This window comes from Tursiops truncatus, chromosome 16, assembly GCF_011762595.2.
Source record: "Tursiops truncatus isolate mTurTru1 chromosome 16, mTurTru1.mat.Y, whole genome shotgun sequence".
NCBI lineage: Eukaryota > Metazoa > Chordata > Mammalia > Artiodactyla > Delphinidae > Tursiops > Tursiops truncatus.
The window spans coordinates 8,992,057-9,005,230 of NC_047049.1; the positions used below are offsets into that span (position 1 = coordinate 8,992,057).

Consider the following 13,174-nt stretch of genomic DNA (forward strand, 5'->3'; position numbering starts at 1 on the left):
TGACGGATCAAATTTGGTGCAAAGTGTGTGTATTCTCACTGAGCAGAGGAGAAGAGATGATACAGTTAGAAAGAATCCTGGACAGAGGCAAAGCCACCTGTTCTGTGTTCAAATCGCTACCCAGCCACTGACCCACCATGTGACCTTAGATACAGAACTTGACAAGTTACCTAACAATGGCCCGGTTTCCCTATCTGCACAAGGAAGGTGATGATACTACTTCCCTCAGTGTTGTTGGAAAGATTTCATGATAATAGCACTTACTATGTGCATTAGTTGAGCACTTATTATGTGCCAGCCAGTCTTTTTTTTTTTTTTTTTTTCCGGTATGCGGGCCTCTCACTGTTGTGGCCTCTCCCGTTGCAGAGCACAGGCTCCGGACGCACAGGCTCAGCGGCCATGGCTCTCAGGCCCAGCCGCTCCGCGGCATGTGGGATCTTCCCGGACCGGGGCACGAACCCATGTCCCCTGCATCGGCAGGCGGACTCTCAACCACTGTGCCACCAGGGAAGCCCGCAGCCAGTCTTTTAAATGCTTTTTTATATAGTAACTCATTTGGTGTATGAAAATAATTTTGTGCAGGGTACAAAGCAAATGCTTGGGACATGTTAGCTATCTTTGATAGAACTGACATTCATGGTGAGAAGAGGCACTGATTTGCTTTTCACCTCTCTCTCCTGACACCAAGCTGAAGGTAATCTCATGCAATGAATAACTGAGAGGCAGAGAGAAGGAAGGGGAATGGCAGACGAACCTGGCTGAGCATGTGTCTGGGACACGCAGAGGATCTCTGAACCCTTGACCCCTCCCTCTCCATCCCTGCGTTCTAAAGGGCAGGCACTTGCTCTGTGGCCAAGACTGCACTCAGCCTCAAGTAACCCTGGCCAACCCAGCCAGCGAGCAAAACCCCAGGGAGGACAAATAAAGAAAAAATATCTTACCATCATCTGTGGTGTGGAGAACCCACGGATCTAGAAAGAAATCAAATTCATCTTAGGCGATTCTGCTGTTGGTAAATGGTCTACAGACACAGAAACTGGCTCGACGTTCACCTCACGATCATGCCACGGGGTGCTGTGGTTCAGTGTTGGGTTTCTGTGCCTGCAGCATTCTTGCTGAAAGTGTTTGGGGTTTTGCAATAGACCTTTAAAACAAGTGGGTTGGATCTGGGGTGTTCAGTAATATGAGATGTAATAAAGTAAGTGTCTCCTTTCCGGGCCCTCTAACACCAGTTATAGTCCCAGGATGTGATCTATGCTCGGGAAGCACCCAGCTTATTTCATGCTCTCAGGTACTATATTTTCCGCCATACAGAATGCATCCATCTCAGTGAAGTTTAAGGATTTTGTGGATGGGAGCCTTGTCTGAGCCCTCTCCATGGACGAAGGGGAGGATGTCCGGCCTAAGGGGATGGTACGGAGGGACAGGATAGCACAAAGTGGAGACTGTGCCAGGCTGCTCACTGCTTGACGCGTCAGTTTGAGACATGACCAAGGATGAGCATCCGGGAGATACGCTCATGGGTACGTCTCTGGATTTGCCTCCATCATCTCCACGCAGATTTAGACGAGAACTTAGAAAGCAGACAAGAACCGAGTCTGACTGCAGCTGCCCACACACCTGCTCTTCACCCATTTGCCCCAAAAGACAAACGGTGTTCTACCACCAATGGCAGGTGACCCTTCCAACCTTTGTTGATCAGAAGCTTTTTTTTTCTAGAGCTTCAGAAAATGTATCAAAGGCACAGTTTGGGGAATGGGACCTAGAGATGACCTCCCATCAGCACACTATGCTGGTTAGCTACACGATAGAAGGATGGCTAAGCATGGGGAGGGGGGAGTATCTGACTGCAGGGGGAGGGTGGCTACTGTCAACCTAAGTCTGTATCTGTTCCCTCAAGTTCCTGGCAACAGTGCCAATGAGTAACAGAAAAACACCCTTCCTCCTCTGTCTGGCTAACGCCACCATCAGCCCCGGACCTCAGGTCACCTGTGGCTTCCTCGGGGCTGCTCTCTCTGATGGCTTGAGCGTGTCTCTCTTGCTCTGGACCTCTTGCTGCAGCTCCCGTCACAGCTGTAGCTGTAACTGTGTGCTCAGAGCTTAATGTCTATCTTTCCACTGGACGCTGAGTCCCTGCAGGGACTTCTCCTGTTTAGAAGGATCCCTGGTAGGACCTCTTCTGGCCAAGTGAGGTGGCATGGATGTGGAAGCCATTGTGCAAGATGTGTAAAAGTTCAATCTCAGCAACTCACTTATGGAAGAGTCTTTACATCAACAAGTCAGACTTAGGATGGAGCCAATAACCATTTGGCAAAATGTGAAAAACCTGCATTTACTTGACATTAAGCAAAATACAGACCTTAAGAAAAAATAAGTTTGAAAAGGTAGCCCTTAAACTATATACACGTATCTTCTGTTGCTTGCTTTGGAAATGTTTAGCCAAGTCCCATAATTACATTGTAAACATGAAAACTTCATTCAGTCCTGGGCCATGCAGCATGCTTGCTCAAAGTGTGGTCTGCAGACCATCCTTATTTTCGGGTATATAAAAATGCAGATTCCTGAGCCCCACCCCACGCCAGCCAAATCCGAGTGTCTGGAGTGGGGAGGTGAACTCTAAGGACCTGCATTCAGCCACATATCTTAGTTGATTCTGATGTGCACTGAAGTTTGAGGCAAAGGCAAATTAAAATGGAAGAAGAACCTAACTAGATAACCACATGGTCCATTTATGCTGTAGCTGAAGGAAGTTTCTATTGCCCTTGTATTTCCGTAAAGGACACAAATCACATTCTTATGCGACCCTCATACCATTCATTGAAGTCCAGTGAGGCAGTGTTTATTCTTTAAGATATAAATAACTGTATAGAAGGATAAATAAATTTTAAACCAAATACAGGATGCTGTTTTCAAAGTACTTACCACTTGTTCTGGGAAGATCTGATTCAGAAACTATAAAGGAATAAAAGAAAAATCAGACGTATGCATGCTTCACGCACAGGGAACCCTAAGCAAGAAATCCACCTTTGAGCCATTGCTTTTCTTATAGTTGACTCTGAACTAACGCTGTAACAACTGCATGTAACTCAACATCAACAAATCTGGAATCTGTTTTTGAAATTTAATCCAAATTGAAAAGATTTCTTGAGGCTCTAGTGCAATGAGAGGTCTAGCTTGCTTCTAAAATGCCTCAAAAGTCCACCCTTGTGCCATCTCTTCTCCTCCTTCACAGGCACCCAAGGGTGCTGATTCTTAAAAGCTTAATCATGGCAGAAGATTCTGTACATTTTCTAACCTGGAGACCTGGGGTCATATTCAAGAGTTTTATGTGTCATTTCAGTTAATCCTCGTACAACCCCATAGGGAAACTGAGGCTTGGGTAGGTGACCCAAATCAACTGACTAGTAAGTGACGGGGCAGGATTTGTGCTCAGACAGTTTGCTCTTAACCATTTCACTATTCTGCCTCCCAGTATATATATATATTTTAAAGTTTGTATTATTTGGCCCAAATCATGGTCTGCAGTTTTGCACAGGCAGGTATGCTCATGGGTGTACAGGACTAGAATAAAAGAGGAATTAGGGAGCAGAAGTTAGCCTTTAAAGCATTGACTGAGGCAGGGGTATTCACTATTTCCCCAAGACCTGTTAACAGTTCTAGAAAAGAAGAGAAATGTGATTATATCCAGAGAGGCTCAGTTAGATGCTGCTGTCCCTCTCTGCCCCTGCTGCCCTGCTGTCTGTGACCCCTGCTGGACACCCAGTGGGGCAGTCTGGGGGACAGAGACCTTAGGAAAGAAGTGTGGCTGGACAGAGACTTGCACGGAAACTTGGGGTCTATCTTATGGTCAGTATGGTACCTCACAAGGAAGGAGCTAAGGGTCCAGGTGGACCCCCTCAGAGGACCTGTCCTACATCTAAAACCCAGCAGGACCCTCCGCAGCAGTCCCTCCTGAGTTCTTGGGGGTGGCCTTGGGCACCACAATCGCCCGGCTCCCAAGTTTGATAGAGTTACCAGAGCTGAGTGTCTGTGTCTCCCAAAAAGCAGTTTCTCTGGTGTCACTCACTGTTGATGTTGCTGAAAATACAAGGAAAAATAGCCAAATGAGAGGTCTTCCGAAAACAAGAATTAAACCCGGACCCACCCTCCCACCATCTAATTCAAACAGGGGAGAAAGTTGCATTACTCTTTGCTTTGGAGGCTAGCTGGACCCATCATTCATTAATTGATTCACTCAGGGAATATGGACCAGTCTCTGATCGCACAGGGGGCACAGGACAGTAGGGATCCATCCTAGAGGGTAAGGTGTAGTCCTCTGGAGCTCAGAGGCCACCTGGCAGCCAGACTTGCTAACCAGTAACTCTCCATCTTGGTCAATGAGGAACACAGTGGAAGGGGAATGGAAATCTCAAAAGAAACAATTCCTGGGCTTGGGAGAAGGGCAGGAGGAATCCAGAGAGGAGAGGATATTTCAACAAGGCTTAGAAGAAGACATAGACATACATCAGGAGATAACAGGGTGGAAGTCGAGTTGCCAGATGAAACACAGGATGCCCAGTAAATTTGAATTTCAGATAAACAATGAATACTGCTTTAATATAAGTATGTCTGCAATATTACATGGGATATATGTATACTTAAGAAAAAAAATTTATCTGAAATTCGAATTTAACTGGGTGCATTGTATTGTTACTTACAATATCCGGCTACTCTAGATGAAACGCATCTCATAGGTGGCAGTAGACAAGAAGTTGTCTTAACTACCCTATATGTAACCCACTAGCCAGATCCACTGAGGCTCTCCATCCTCTCTGTAAACCTACTGAACACTAGGGCTGGTAGGCTAATATCTAGTACACTTGGCATCTTTCACTCCAACCAAGCTGTGTGATCGATTAAAGGCAGATATGAGTCCTGAACCTGTTTATGCTGGTTGTACCTGGCATTAGATTAAATATTAAGTAAATTGATCAAATATGGGTACAAAAAGAAAGATGCCTTTAAAAAAAATAAGGCTGAATGCTTTGGAAATAAAATAAAATCAAGTTGCTAGAAGAAATCAGGTGGGTTAAACAGCAAAAAGTAGAAGGATATGTAAAGTAATAGAACTTTTCCCCTCATACTGCTTTGCAAATGTCTTTCATTTCATGCGCTGCTTTAGAGAAACTAAAATTAGAAATTATAGATAATGCCATATGGACGTAGTTTATGTAAGAAAGACATTGCAGAATTGCAGAAGATCCCTACTGAGAGAAAAGCCTACAGCCACAAATTGGCAAATCAAAGTGTGTTTATATGTTTTAAGATAAAATGAAACATTTAAAATGTGTCTGTATCATATTTTATGATTTCTCCATTTTAAACAACATTTTTGAAAAACCAACCAACTACCGGACCCAGTCACGTTAGAAAAGTGTTCCTTTAGAACAACGGCTCTTAAAACAGTTCCCTGAATCAGCAGCACCATCCAGGATGTGGGAATCTGTACAAAATGCACATTTTTAGGCCTCCCCCAGACTTAAGAATTTACCCTGGAGGCGGTGCCCAACAATATGTGTTTTTAACAGGCATTCGAGGTGATTCTGATACACACTAAGGTTTGAAAACCGCTCGCTGTCCTGCAGCAAGAGCGTTTCGACACAGTGATAGATGGAATAATTCATTCAACAATCATTTACTGGCACCTCCTGCATGCTAGACTCCAGGAAGCCGGGGGAATGCTGAGATTACATGATGCCGCCGCTGGTAGTTGGCTCTAGTTGTCGAGGCCTGCAGGTAAGCAATGACAGGACAGGGGACTCAGGGCTCTGATTGCCGGACGTCCAGGAGTCCGGCAGAAGATCACGCGAGATTTCCTGGAACGGGACCTGGACGTCCAAGCGGATGTGCGCCAGGCAGAGGGGAAGATGTGGGTGAGAATGAGCTCCGAGGAAGTTAAGACATAATGAATAAACTTTCCTTTCGAAATAAACTCATGAGAATAAAACTACAAACTCTATGTGAAGCTTCGTGGCTCTCTCCTGGCAAATGAAGAGATGAATCGGGTTTCTGGATGGAAGGACTGAATATAGGAAAATCAGTCATTCTAAACTAATTCATAGGTTTGATATAATTTCCATCCAAAGGTTTTTCTTGGATTGATTGGTTCTTTAAAAAATGATTCTGGGGGCTTCCCTGGTGGCGCAGTGGTTGGGAGTCTGCCTGCCGATGCAGGGGACACGGGTTCGTGCCCTGGTCTGGGAAGATCCCACGTGTCGCGGAGCGGCTGGGCCCGTGAGCCATGGCCGCTGAGCCAGTGCGTCCGGAGCCTGTGCTCCGCAACGGGAGAGGCCACAACAGTGAGAGGCCTGCTTACCACGACAAAAAAAAAAAAAAAAAAAGATTCTGAAGTTTATCAGGAAAAATAAATAGGCTAAAAATTACTGGTAAGTTCTTGAAAAAGAAAAAAATACTGATGGGGCAGGGGCAGGGGTAGGGGCAGTGAGAGTGGGGCTGGGAGGTCTTGTCCACCTATGAACCTGGGAGACAGGTGACTTAGGTTCAAATTCTAGCTCTGCTGCTTATTTGGTCTCTAAACTTGGGCAATTCATTAATTCTCACTCAGTCCTAGTTTCCTCATCTGCAAAAAGGTAGTTACACTAACCTACTTCACAAGGTTATTGTGAAGACAAAATCAGAAAAATATATCAAGTGCTTAATATAGTGTTTGCCATGTAGTCAGCATTCAAAAAATTATTATTAGCTCCAAAATATTCAAAATAAAGCCATAAAATTAGAACAAAGTTTAAAATTTTAAATAATTTAAAAATTATTTCAGATACCTATTTCACACCAGAAAGCAAAATAATTTTCAGAACAGAAGAACTAGATTTTTTTAAACACACCAAGACAGGAAACTAATTAAATGTTTATCCGATTTCTGTGAAATTTCTAGGTGTTAAATCAACAGGAAATCACAAAGGAAAATAGCAATAAATTTAATTTTGTAAAAATACAAAATATTTGTGTGGAAGAAAATCAAAATTAAAAGGCAAACAAACTGGGAAAATATTTGTCATCAATGTAATGGACAAAGTATTAACATCCAAATTATAGAGAGAGTTTATATAAATCAACAAAAATGATACTAGCTTTCACACACACAAAATAAATGGATAAAGGATATAAACAGACACTTCAAGGAAAAGGAATGTAAATGGCTTAAAAACATTCACCTTCACTGTAAGCAAAGAAATGCAAATTAAAATGACTGGACACCGTTTTTCACCCAACAATTCAGTCAAGATTTTTGCGGTATGCGGGCCTCTCACTGTTGTTTGACTTAGTAATTCCACTTCTAAGAACCTAGCCGAAGGAAATCATAATTTACTTAATGTGGACAAAGATGCATGAACAAACATTATCTTCACAGTATTAGCCATTATGATTACAGAAAGAACCTGAAAGGGGGTGGAAGAAATAGGAAGAGGTTAGTAAAAGGGTACAAACTTTCACTGATACCATGAATAAGTTCTCAGGATCTAATGTAAAACATAGGGACTATAGTTGATAACACTGTATTTATTGTACAGTTGGAATTTGTTAAGAGGGTAGAACTTAAATGCTGTCACCAAAATAAAAGATAAAAATGTGAGGTGATAGATATGTTCATTAACTAGGTGGGGGAGAATATTTCCATAATGCATATGCATATCGAATCACCACGAGATACTCTTTAAATATCCTATAAATTTCTTGGTCAATTGTACCTCAATAAAGCTGAAATTAAAAAAAAAAAAGAAGGAGAAAACCTGAAAAAACGTCAGTCTCCAAAATCATGACTGCATGTTAAAATGTTCGGAATATAAACTATAGAAAGACTGTATATGAAAAGATATCACTTAGGGACTTCCCTGGTGGTCCAGTGGCTCAGACTCCGAGCTTCCACTGCAGGGGGCACAGGTTCGATCCCTGGTCAGGGAACTAAGATCCCTCATGCTGCACAGTGGCAGCCAGAAAAAATGATGTCACTACATACGCACATAATTGGAAAGAAATACATATTTTAACAAAGGCAATCTCGAGTGATAGGATGACGAGAGTTTTCACCTTTTCTCTGTTTTTCTCTAGCTCCTACATTTTCCACACTAACTATGCATTAAAAACTGTGGTTTGAGGCTGAAGGCATGAAATGAGGTGGCAGGTAAGGTAAGGGGCAGATTCTTTTAGGGAAAGAATCTTTTAGGGAAATGGGGTTGTAGCCTAAAAGAAAAGAACAAGGATGAAAAAGAAAAAGAAGATAAGGAAAAAATGATGCTAAGGACAAAGCCGAGAGGCAGGAAGAGGAGAGAAAAAGAAGGAGGGGAGAGGGGAGAGGTAGGGAGGGGAGATGCTCATACCTTTTAGCAATTAGGACATTCCGGCGTTAAGCTAAGTGGTCTACCTGTAGTATCTCATTTTATCTTCACAATATCCTTTATGGTAGAATTATTACACAATCTATTCTATAGAAGAGAAATCCAAGGCTTAGGGAAGGAAAACAACTCGTCAAAGGTCACACAGCTGTGACAGAGTGAAACTGATGCTGGAAGTCGAGTGCACTGACCCCAGAGCAAGTGTGCTCACAGCTCAGCTCCACTGCTTCCCAAAATTCAAGTGAAAACACTGAGATTCCATTTCAACTTGTCAGAAAGCATCACAGTCTGACATAATACTATTTAGTAATGGAGAGGCTGTGGTCAGTATTGTTCCTGATATGGTGTCTGGCTCCCCATAAACTATACATAAGGGAAGAGAAATACTTCACGGGACCTGGCACAGGGCACAAAGGGGATGTTTCAGGGCACAAGCACCCTCTCTCCTGCCCTTCCATTACCATCAGCGGGAGCCTTTGGTAGCCTCCTGGTGATGCACTGTGTTGTACTAAGTGAGCAAGGTGTGGTCCCTGCCCTCCAGGGACTCCCGGCATAGCAGGATCTCTAGAAAAATCCACAGATGATCTAGTGTAAGAGTTAAGATGTTATGGGAGAATAAGAATGGCAACCATAGGCACACTGCGTGTGTGTGTGTGTGTGCGTGTGTGTGTGTGCATGTGTGTGTGTGTATTGAGAGTACATGTCAGGGTTTTTGGATGGGACAGTGTCCATCGTATTTAAAAAGAGTAGCTAGATTTAGCCAGAGGAGGGGAAGAATAAGACTGTGTTCCAGGTGGAGGGAACAGCGTGAGCGCAGTCACCATGGCAAGAGGCAGCATTACTCTGGGGCCTGAGGTGGGCAGGACAGGTTGCTTTGTACTGTGAGACATCCCGCTACCAAGTGTCCTGGAAAACAGGTAGAACAAAATCATGGGGTGGAAAACAGCAGGGAGCAAGTGGGAACCGAAACCCAGGTGGGGGTCTGGAGAGACACAGGAGGCTGGAGAGGATGGCCGGGCAGGAACGCAGGGTCCCGGTGCCAGGCTGTGACGCTCTGGGACTCGTTCCCGGGGCACGGCCTTGGACTTTACCTCCTTTCTGTAACATTCCGCACCTAGACTGGACTGAGTGACATAATGCCCAGGGGGGGATTTTGCACAGTAAAGACGAGCTGCAGCCAACAGAACTGGCGAGGGAGTAATTAGATGTCTGTGAGGTCTGTTTAAGTGATAACGGAAGTGCCTCCCCAGTCCAATGTCACCCGCATAAGGGCATCTCGCAGCGCCTTAAAGTCCTTCCATTCCATTTCCTCCTTTTTTTCATGGCGTTAATCATTGCCAAAACCCCTGATAAACTGTGAAAAGGGGAAGTACAGGCATTAACACTTTGCTAGGAATTAGTTTGTAAGCAACTATTACTTTCTTATTTTGCAAAACATTGACCTTGAAGAAATGGGACCAAGGGAACTTGAGTTAAAAGAAATTCTTTCGCAATAACTTTACAGAGTTATAGAAAAGTTGCAGAAAATACAGAGAGTTCCCATATACTCTTACCCAATTTCCCCTCATGCTAACATCTCACATGACTGAGGTAACTTTGTCACAATTACCAAATCAACAATGGTACATTCCTACTAACTAAACTCCAGACTTTATTGGGATTTCACCAGTTTTTCCTTTTTCTAGGATCCAGTCCAAGATACCACTTTGCATTTAGGAAGTTATGTGAGGAAAATGCCTAGGAGAGTAACAGTGGACGGCACCCAGGCCCCCTCACACCCTCCAGGTGCCAGACACCGCGTGGGTGACCTCAGGTCTATACAACCCTGTGAAGCTGGAACACAACCCCAATTTACCAGTGAAGAAAATGACGCTTGCAGAGGCTCCAGGGCTGGTAAATGGTAGAACCAAAGACATTGCCAGGAGCAGCAGGGGTTCCACTGCCCCTAGAGCCCTGCACAAACCTGAGCTCACTGACTCCTTCTCAAGATTTTGTGCAAAGACCGGAGCTGAGAAGAGTGTCTGCTGCATGGGTTCCCCCAGCACAAAGCTCCCCCGGGGGGCTCCAGCACTCCTCAGACCTCTGCAAGGAACAGCAGGGGTTAATGGGCCAAAGCCGCTATCCGCTACCCGAATGCCAGCAGACCTCCTCCTGGTTCAAATGCCGGCCCACCGCCCGCAGCAACTGCTGACCTTGGATGGGACACAGAACCTTTCTGAGCCTCAGTTTCCTCATCTGCAATGTGGATACTTAACTCGTTAGCAGATTTAGACAAGGGAAGATAGGTACCCTGTCTCACAGAGCACCTGGGACAGAGCCAGCGCTTTGCAGAGAGTTAATCCTTACGTCTAAAGTACAAATGCAGGCACACTTGTATGTGTGTGCACATAACATCATGTCAAACCACAAGTTCCCTCAAGCCACGTGTAGAAGCTGCCTTAAGCCCCTTTGTAGATAAGGACATGGCAATTCGCTCCCTGTCCTTTAGGGGCTGACATGAATCCCCTGTCACTTTTCAGAGCCAGTGCAAGTCCAGGGATTAACTTCGCACTCATAAAAGCTGGAGCTAAGAACACTGCCTTCCATTTTCAAATATTTTGATGCAGACGCAATCTCCAGCCCCGAGATTGTCCAGAGCCTGTACCCCCCGAGGTCCTCCTGACAAGAAGGGAAGGTGGGTGTCACCTGTCAGCGTGCTCCTGGGCAGAGACAGAGAGTGAGAGAGACAGAGAGAAAAAAAGAGAGAACTAATAGACAGACTGGCTAATTGTCCCATTCACTTAGCATCTCGGTAAAATGACATTGAGATTCAAGGTCTCACTGATTTGCCCAGGGCTCTTTCGTGTCCATTTTATCACTTGACACTCTAAGAACACAAAGATATGCTTGACTAACTAAGCTTCAGATCATTTCTCTAGGACTTCCCTGGTGGTGCGGTGGTTAAGAATCCGCCTGCCAGTGCAGGGGACACGGGTTCGATCCCTGGTCCGGGAAGATCCCACATGCCGTGGAGCAAATAAGCCCGTGAGCCACAACTACTTAGCCTGCACTCTAGAGCCTGCGAACCACAGCTACTGAGCCCACGTGCCACAACTACTGAAGCCCATGCGCCTAGAGCCTGTGCTCCGCAACAAGAAAAGCCACCACAAGGGGAAGCCCGCGCACTGCAACGAAGAATAACCCCTGCCCGCCACAACTAGAGAAAGCCCGTGCGCAGCGACGAAGACCCAACGCAACCAAAAATAAATAAATAAATAATTTTTTAAAAAGAGAGAATTTAACCACATCTTATAAAAAAAAATCATTTCTCTAAAGTAGTGACAGACACAAACTTGTTATCTTAATGATCTTATCTGTGCTCAGCCACTTGATCTGATTTTGCTCAGTAAATATTAATTAATAAGCCAGACACACCTGCAGAAAGAAGTCACATGATGAGCATTTCCAGGGCAATCTCTTCTGCCCATTTTCATCAGTACACAAACTAAGGGCTTAACCAATGATGACAAAGTTTTAGGACCTCTTAATAGTGCACACTTTTCCTTAATTTCAGGAATTTTTCTAAGACCAGTCAATCATTTCCTTAGTTGAGTAACTCACTGTAGACACTGACATAATGATTGACTTTTTCTAACTACAACCATGGCATTTCTCAGCCAGAAACAAAATAAAAATACTTGCAATTACAATGATTAGCAAAGAATTGCCCCCACCTTTGATAGAAAACTCCCCTTGAGATGGAAAGTCTAGCACCAAGAAACAGATATAATTTGCCATGATTTGGAGTTAGAGCAGTGAAATTAACAAATGTAGTAATTAGATATAATACCTGTAGGTAGAACTTGACCCAATAAAAGACATATTTCAAGGATGACTGTGGAGATCCCCATTTTTCTGGGTTCTTCTCAATCTGAATAAAAATGCCTTGCTATTTATAAGTTCCTAGCTATAAGGAGGCGTGTCTTCCGGGGTACTCTATTTCTACTGCTGCCGTAAAGATAAAGGAAGTAAGTGACTTTTCTAACAATCGATGGTTAATCTGTGGGAACAGTTTAGGTGTGTTAGATTGATTGTTATATGAACAGTCTGGCTATTGCCCAACTACAAAAGCACTGACATTAGCAATGCAATTTCCACTTCCTTCTAGGTGAACCTCTAAGTCTCTCAAGTGTTCCCTGAATATAGGATTGATTTTAATCTTGGAGAATTTGAAAGAATTTGTGGGAAGACTGCTCCAAGGTTCGGGGCAGAGCAGGATGTGGGCTGCTGAGCAAATACAGGACATGGTGCCAAAGGGGAAAATCATCTCTTGGGGATGATTTGCCCTGGCGGGGAGGTCTCCTGTTGGCCCTTTGCCTTGGAGAAATGAGGATGGCGTCAGTGCAGACATGACTGGAGAGCAGAAGACGTGAGTGATACCCATGGATTCCACAGGCTTATATTAGCTTCAGCCGTCACCTTCTGCCTCTCTCATGGATTCCATAACCCAGCAGCTGAGAACATGAGATCTCAAACTGAACCACCTCCAACCACTCACAGTCTTTGATTTCTTGCCCTTGGCATTCACATTGTCTGACCTTTGGAGCTTTGCAAGCCCACCACACCTGCCCCCAACCTTGCCCGCAATCCCTCTCTTACATAGAGGGTCCCACGCTTTGGGACCCCCAGTCTTTCTTTATCACCAGACTCTGGTTTTACCCCGACAATCTACCAGGAAGGTTTCTTGTCGTTTATTTTTTATCAAAACTCTATTGGTGGTTGGTAACTCTTGGTTAGAAGCA

General features: G+C 44.3%; 1 protein-coding gene across 1 annotated transcript in view; it reads right to left on the reverse strand.

Moving 5' to 3' along the window:
• LOC101316532 (scavenger receptor cysteine-rich domain-containing protein DMBT1) overlaps window positions 1-12,298 on the reverse strand; it is a 50,145-nt gene extending 37,847 nt beyond the window's left edge. The window contains 4 exon segments of the mRNA XM_073793738.1: window positions 942-971; window positions 2,923-2,952; window positions 4,015-4,077; window positions 12,223-12,298. Coding sequence (XP_073649839.1) covers window positions 942-971; window positions 2,923-2,952; window positions 4,015-4,077; window positions 12,223-12,283 — 184 coding nt within the window. The 5' untranslated portion in view covers window positions 12,284-12,298.
• Between the last annotated feature and the right edge of the window lie 876 nt (window positions 12,299-13,174).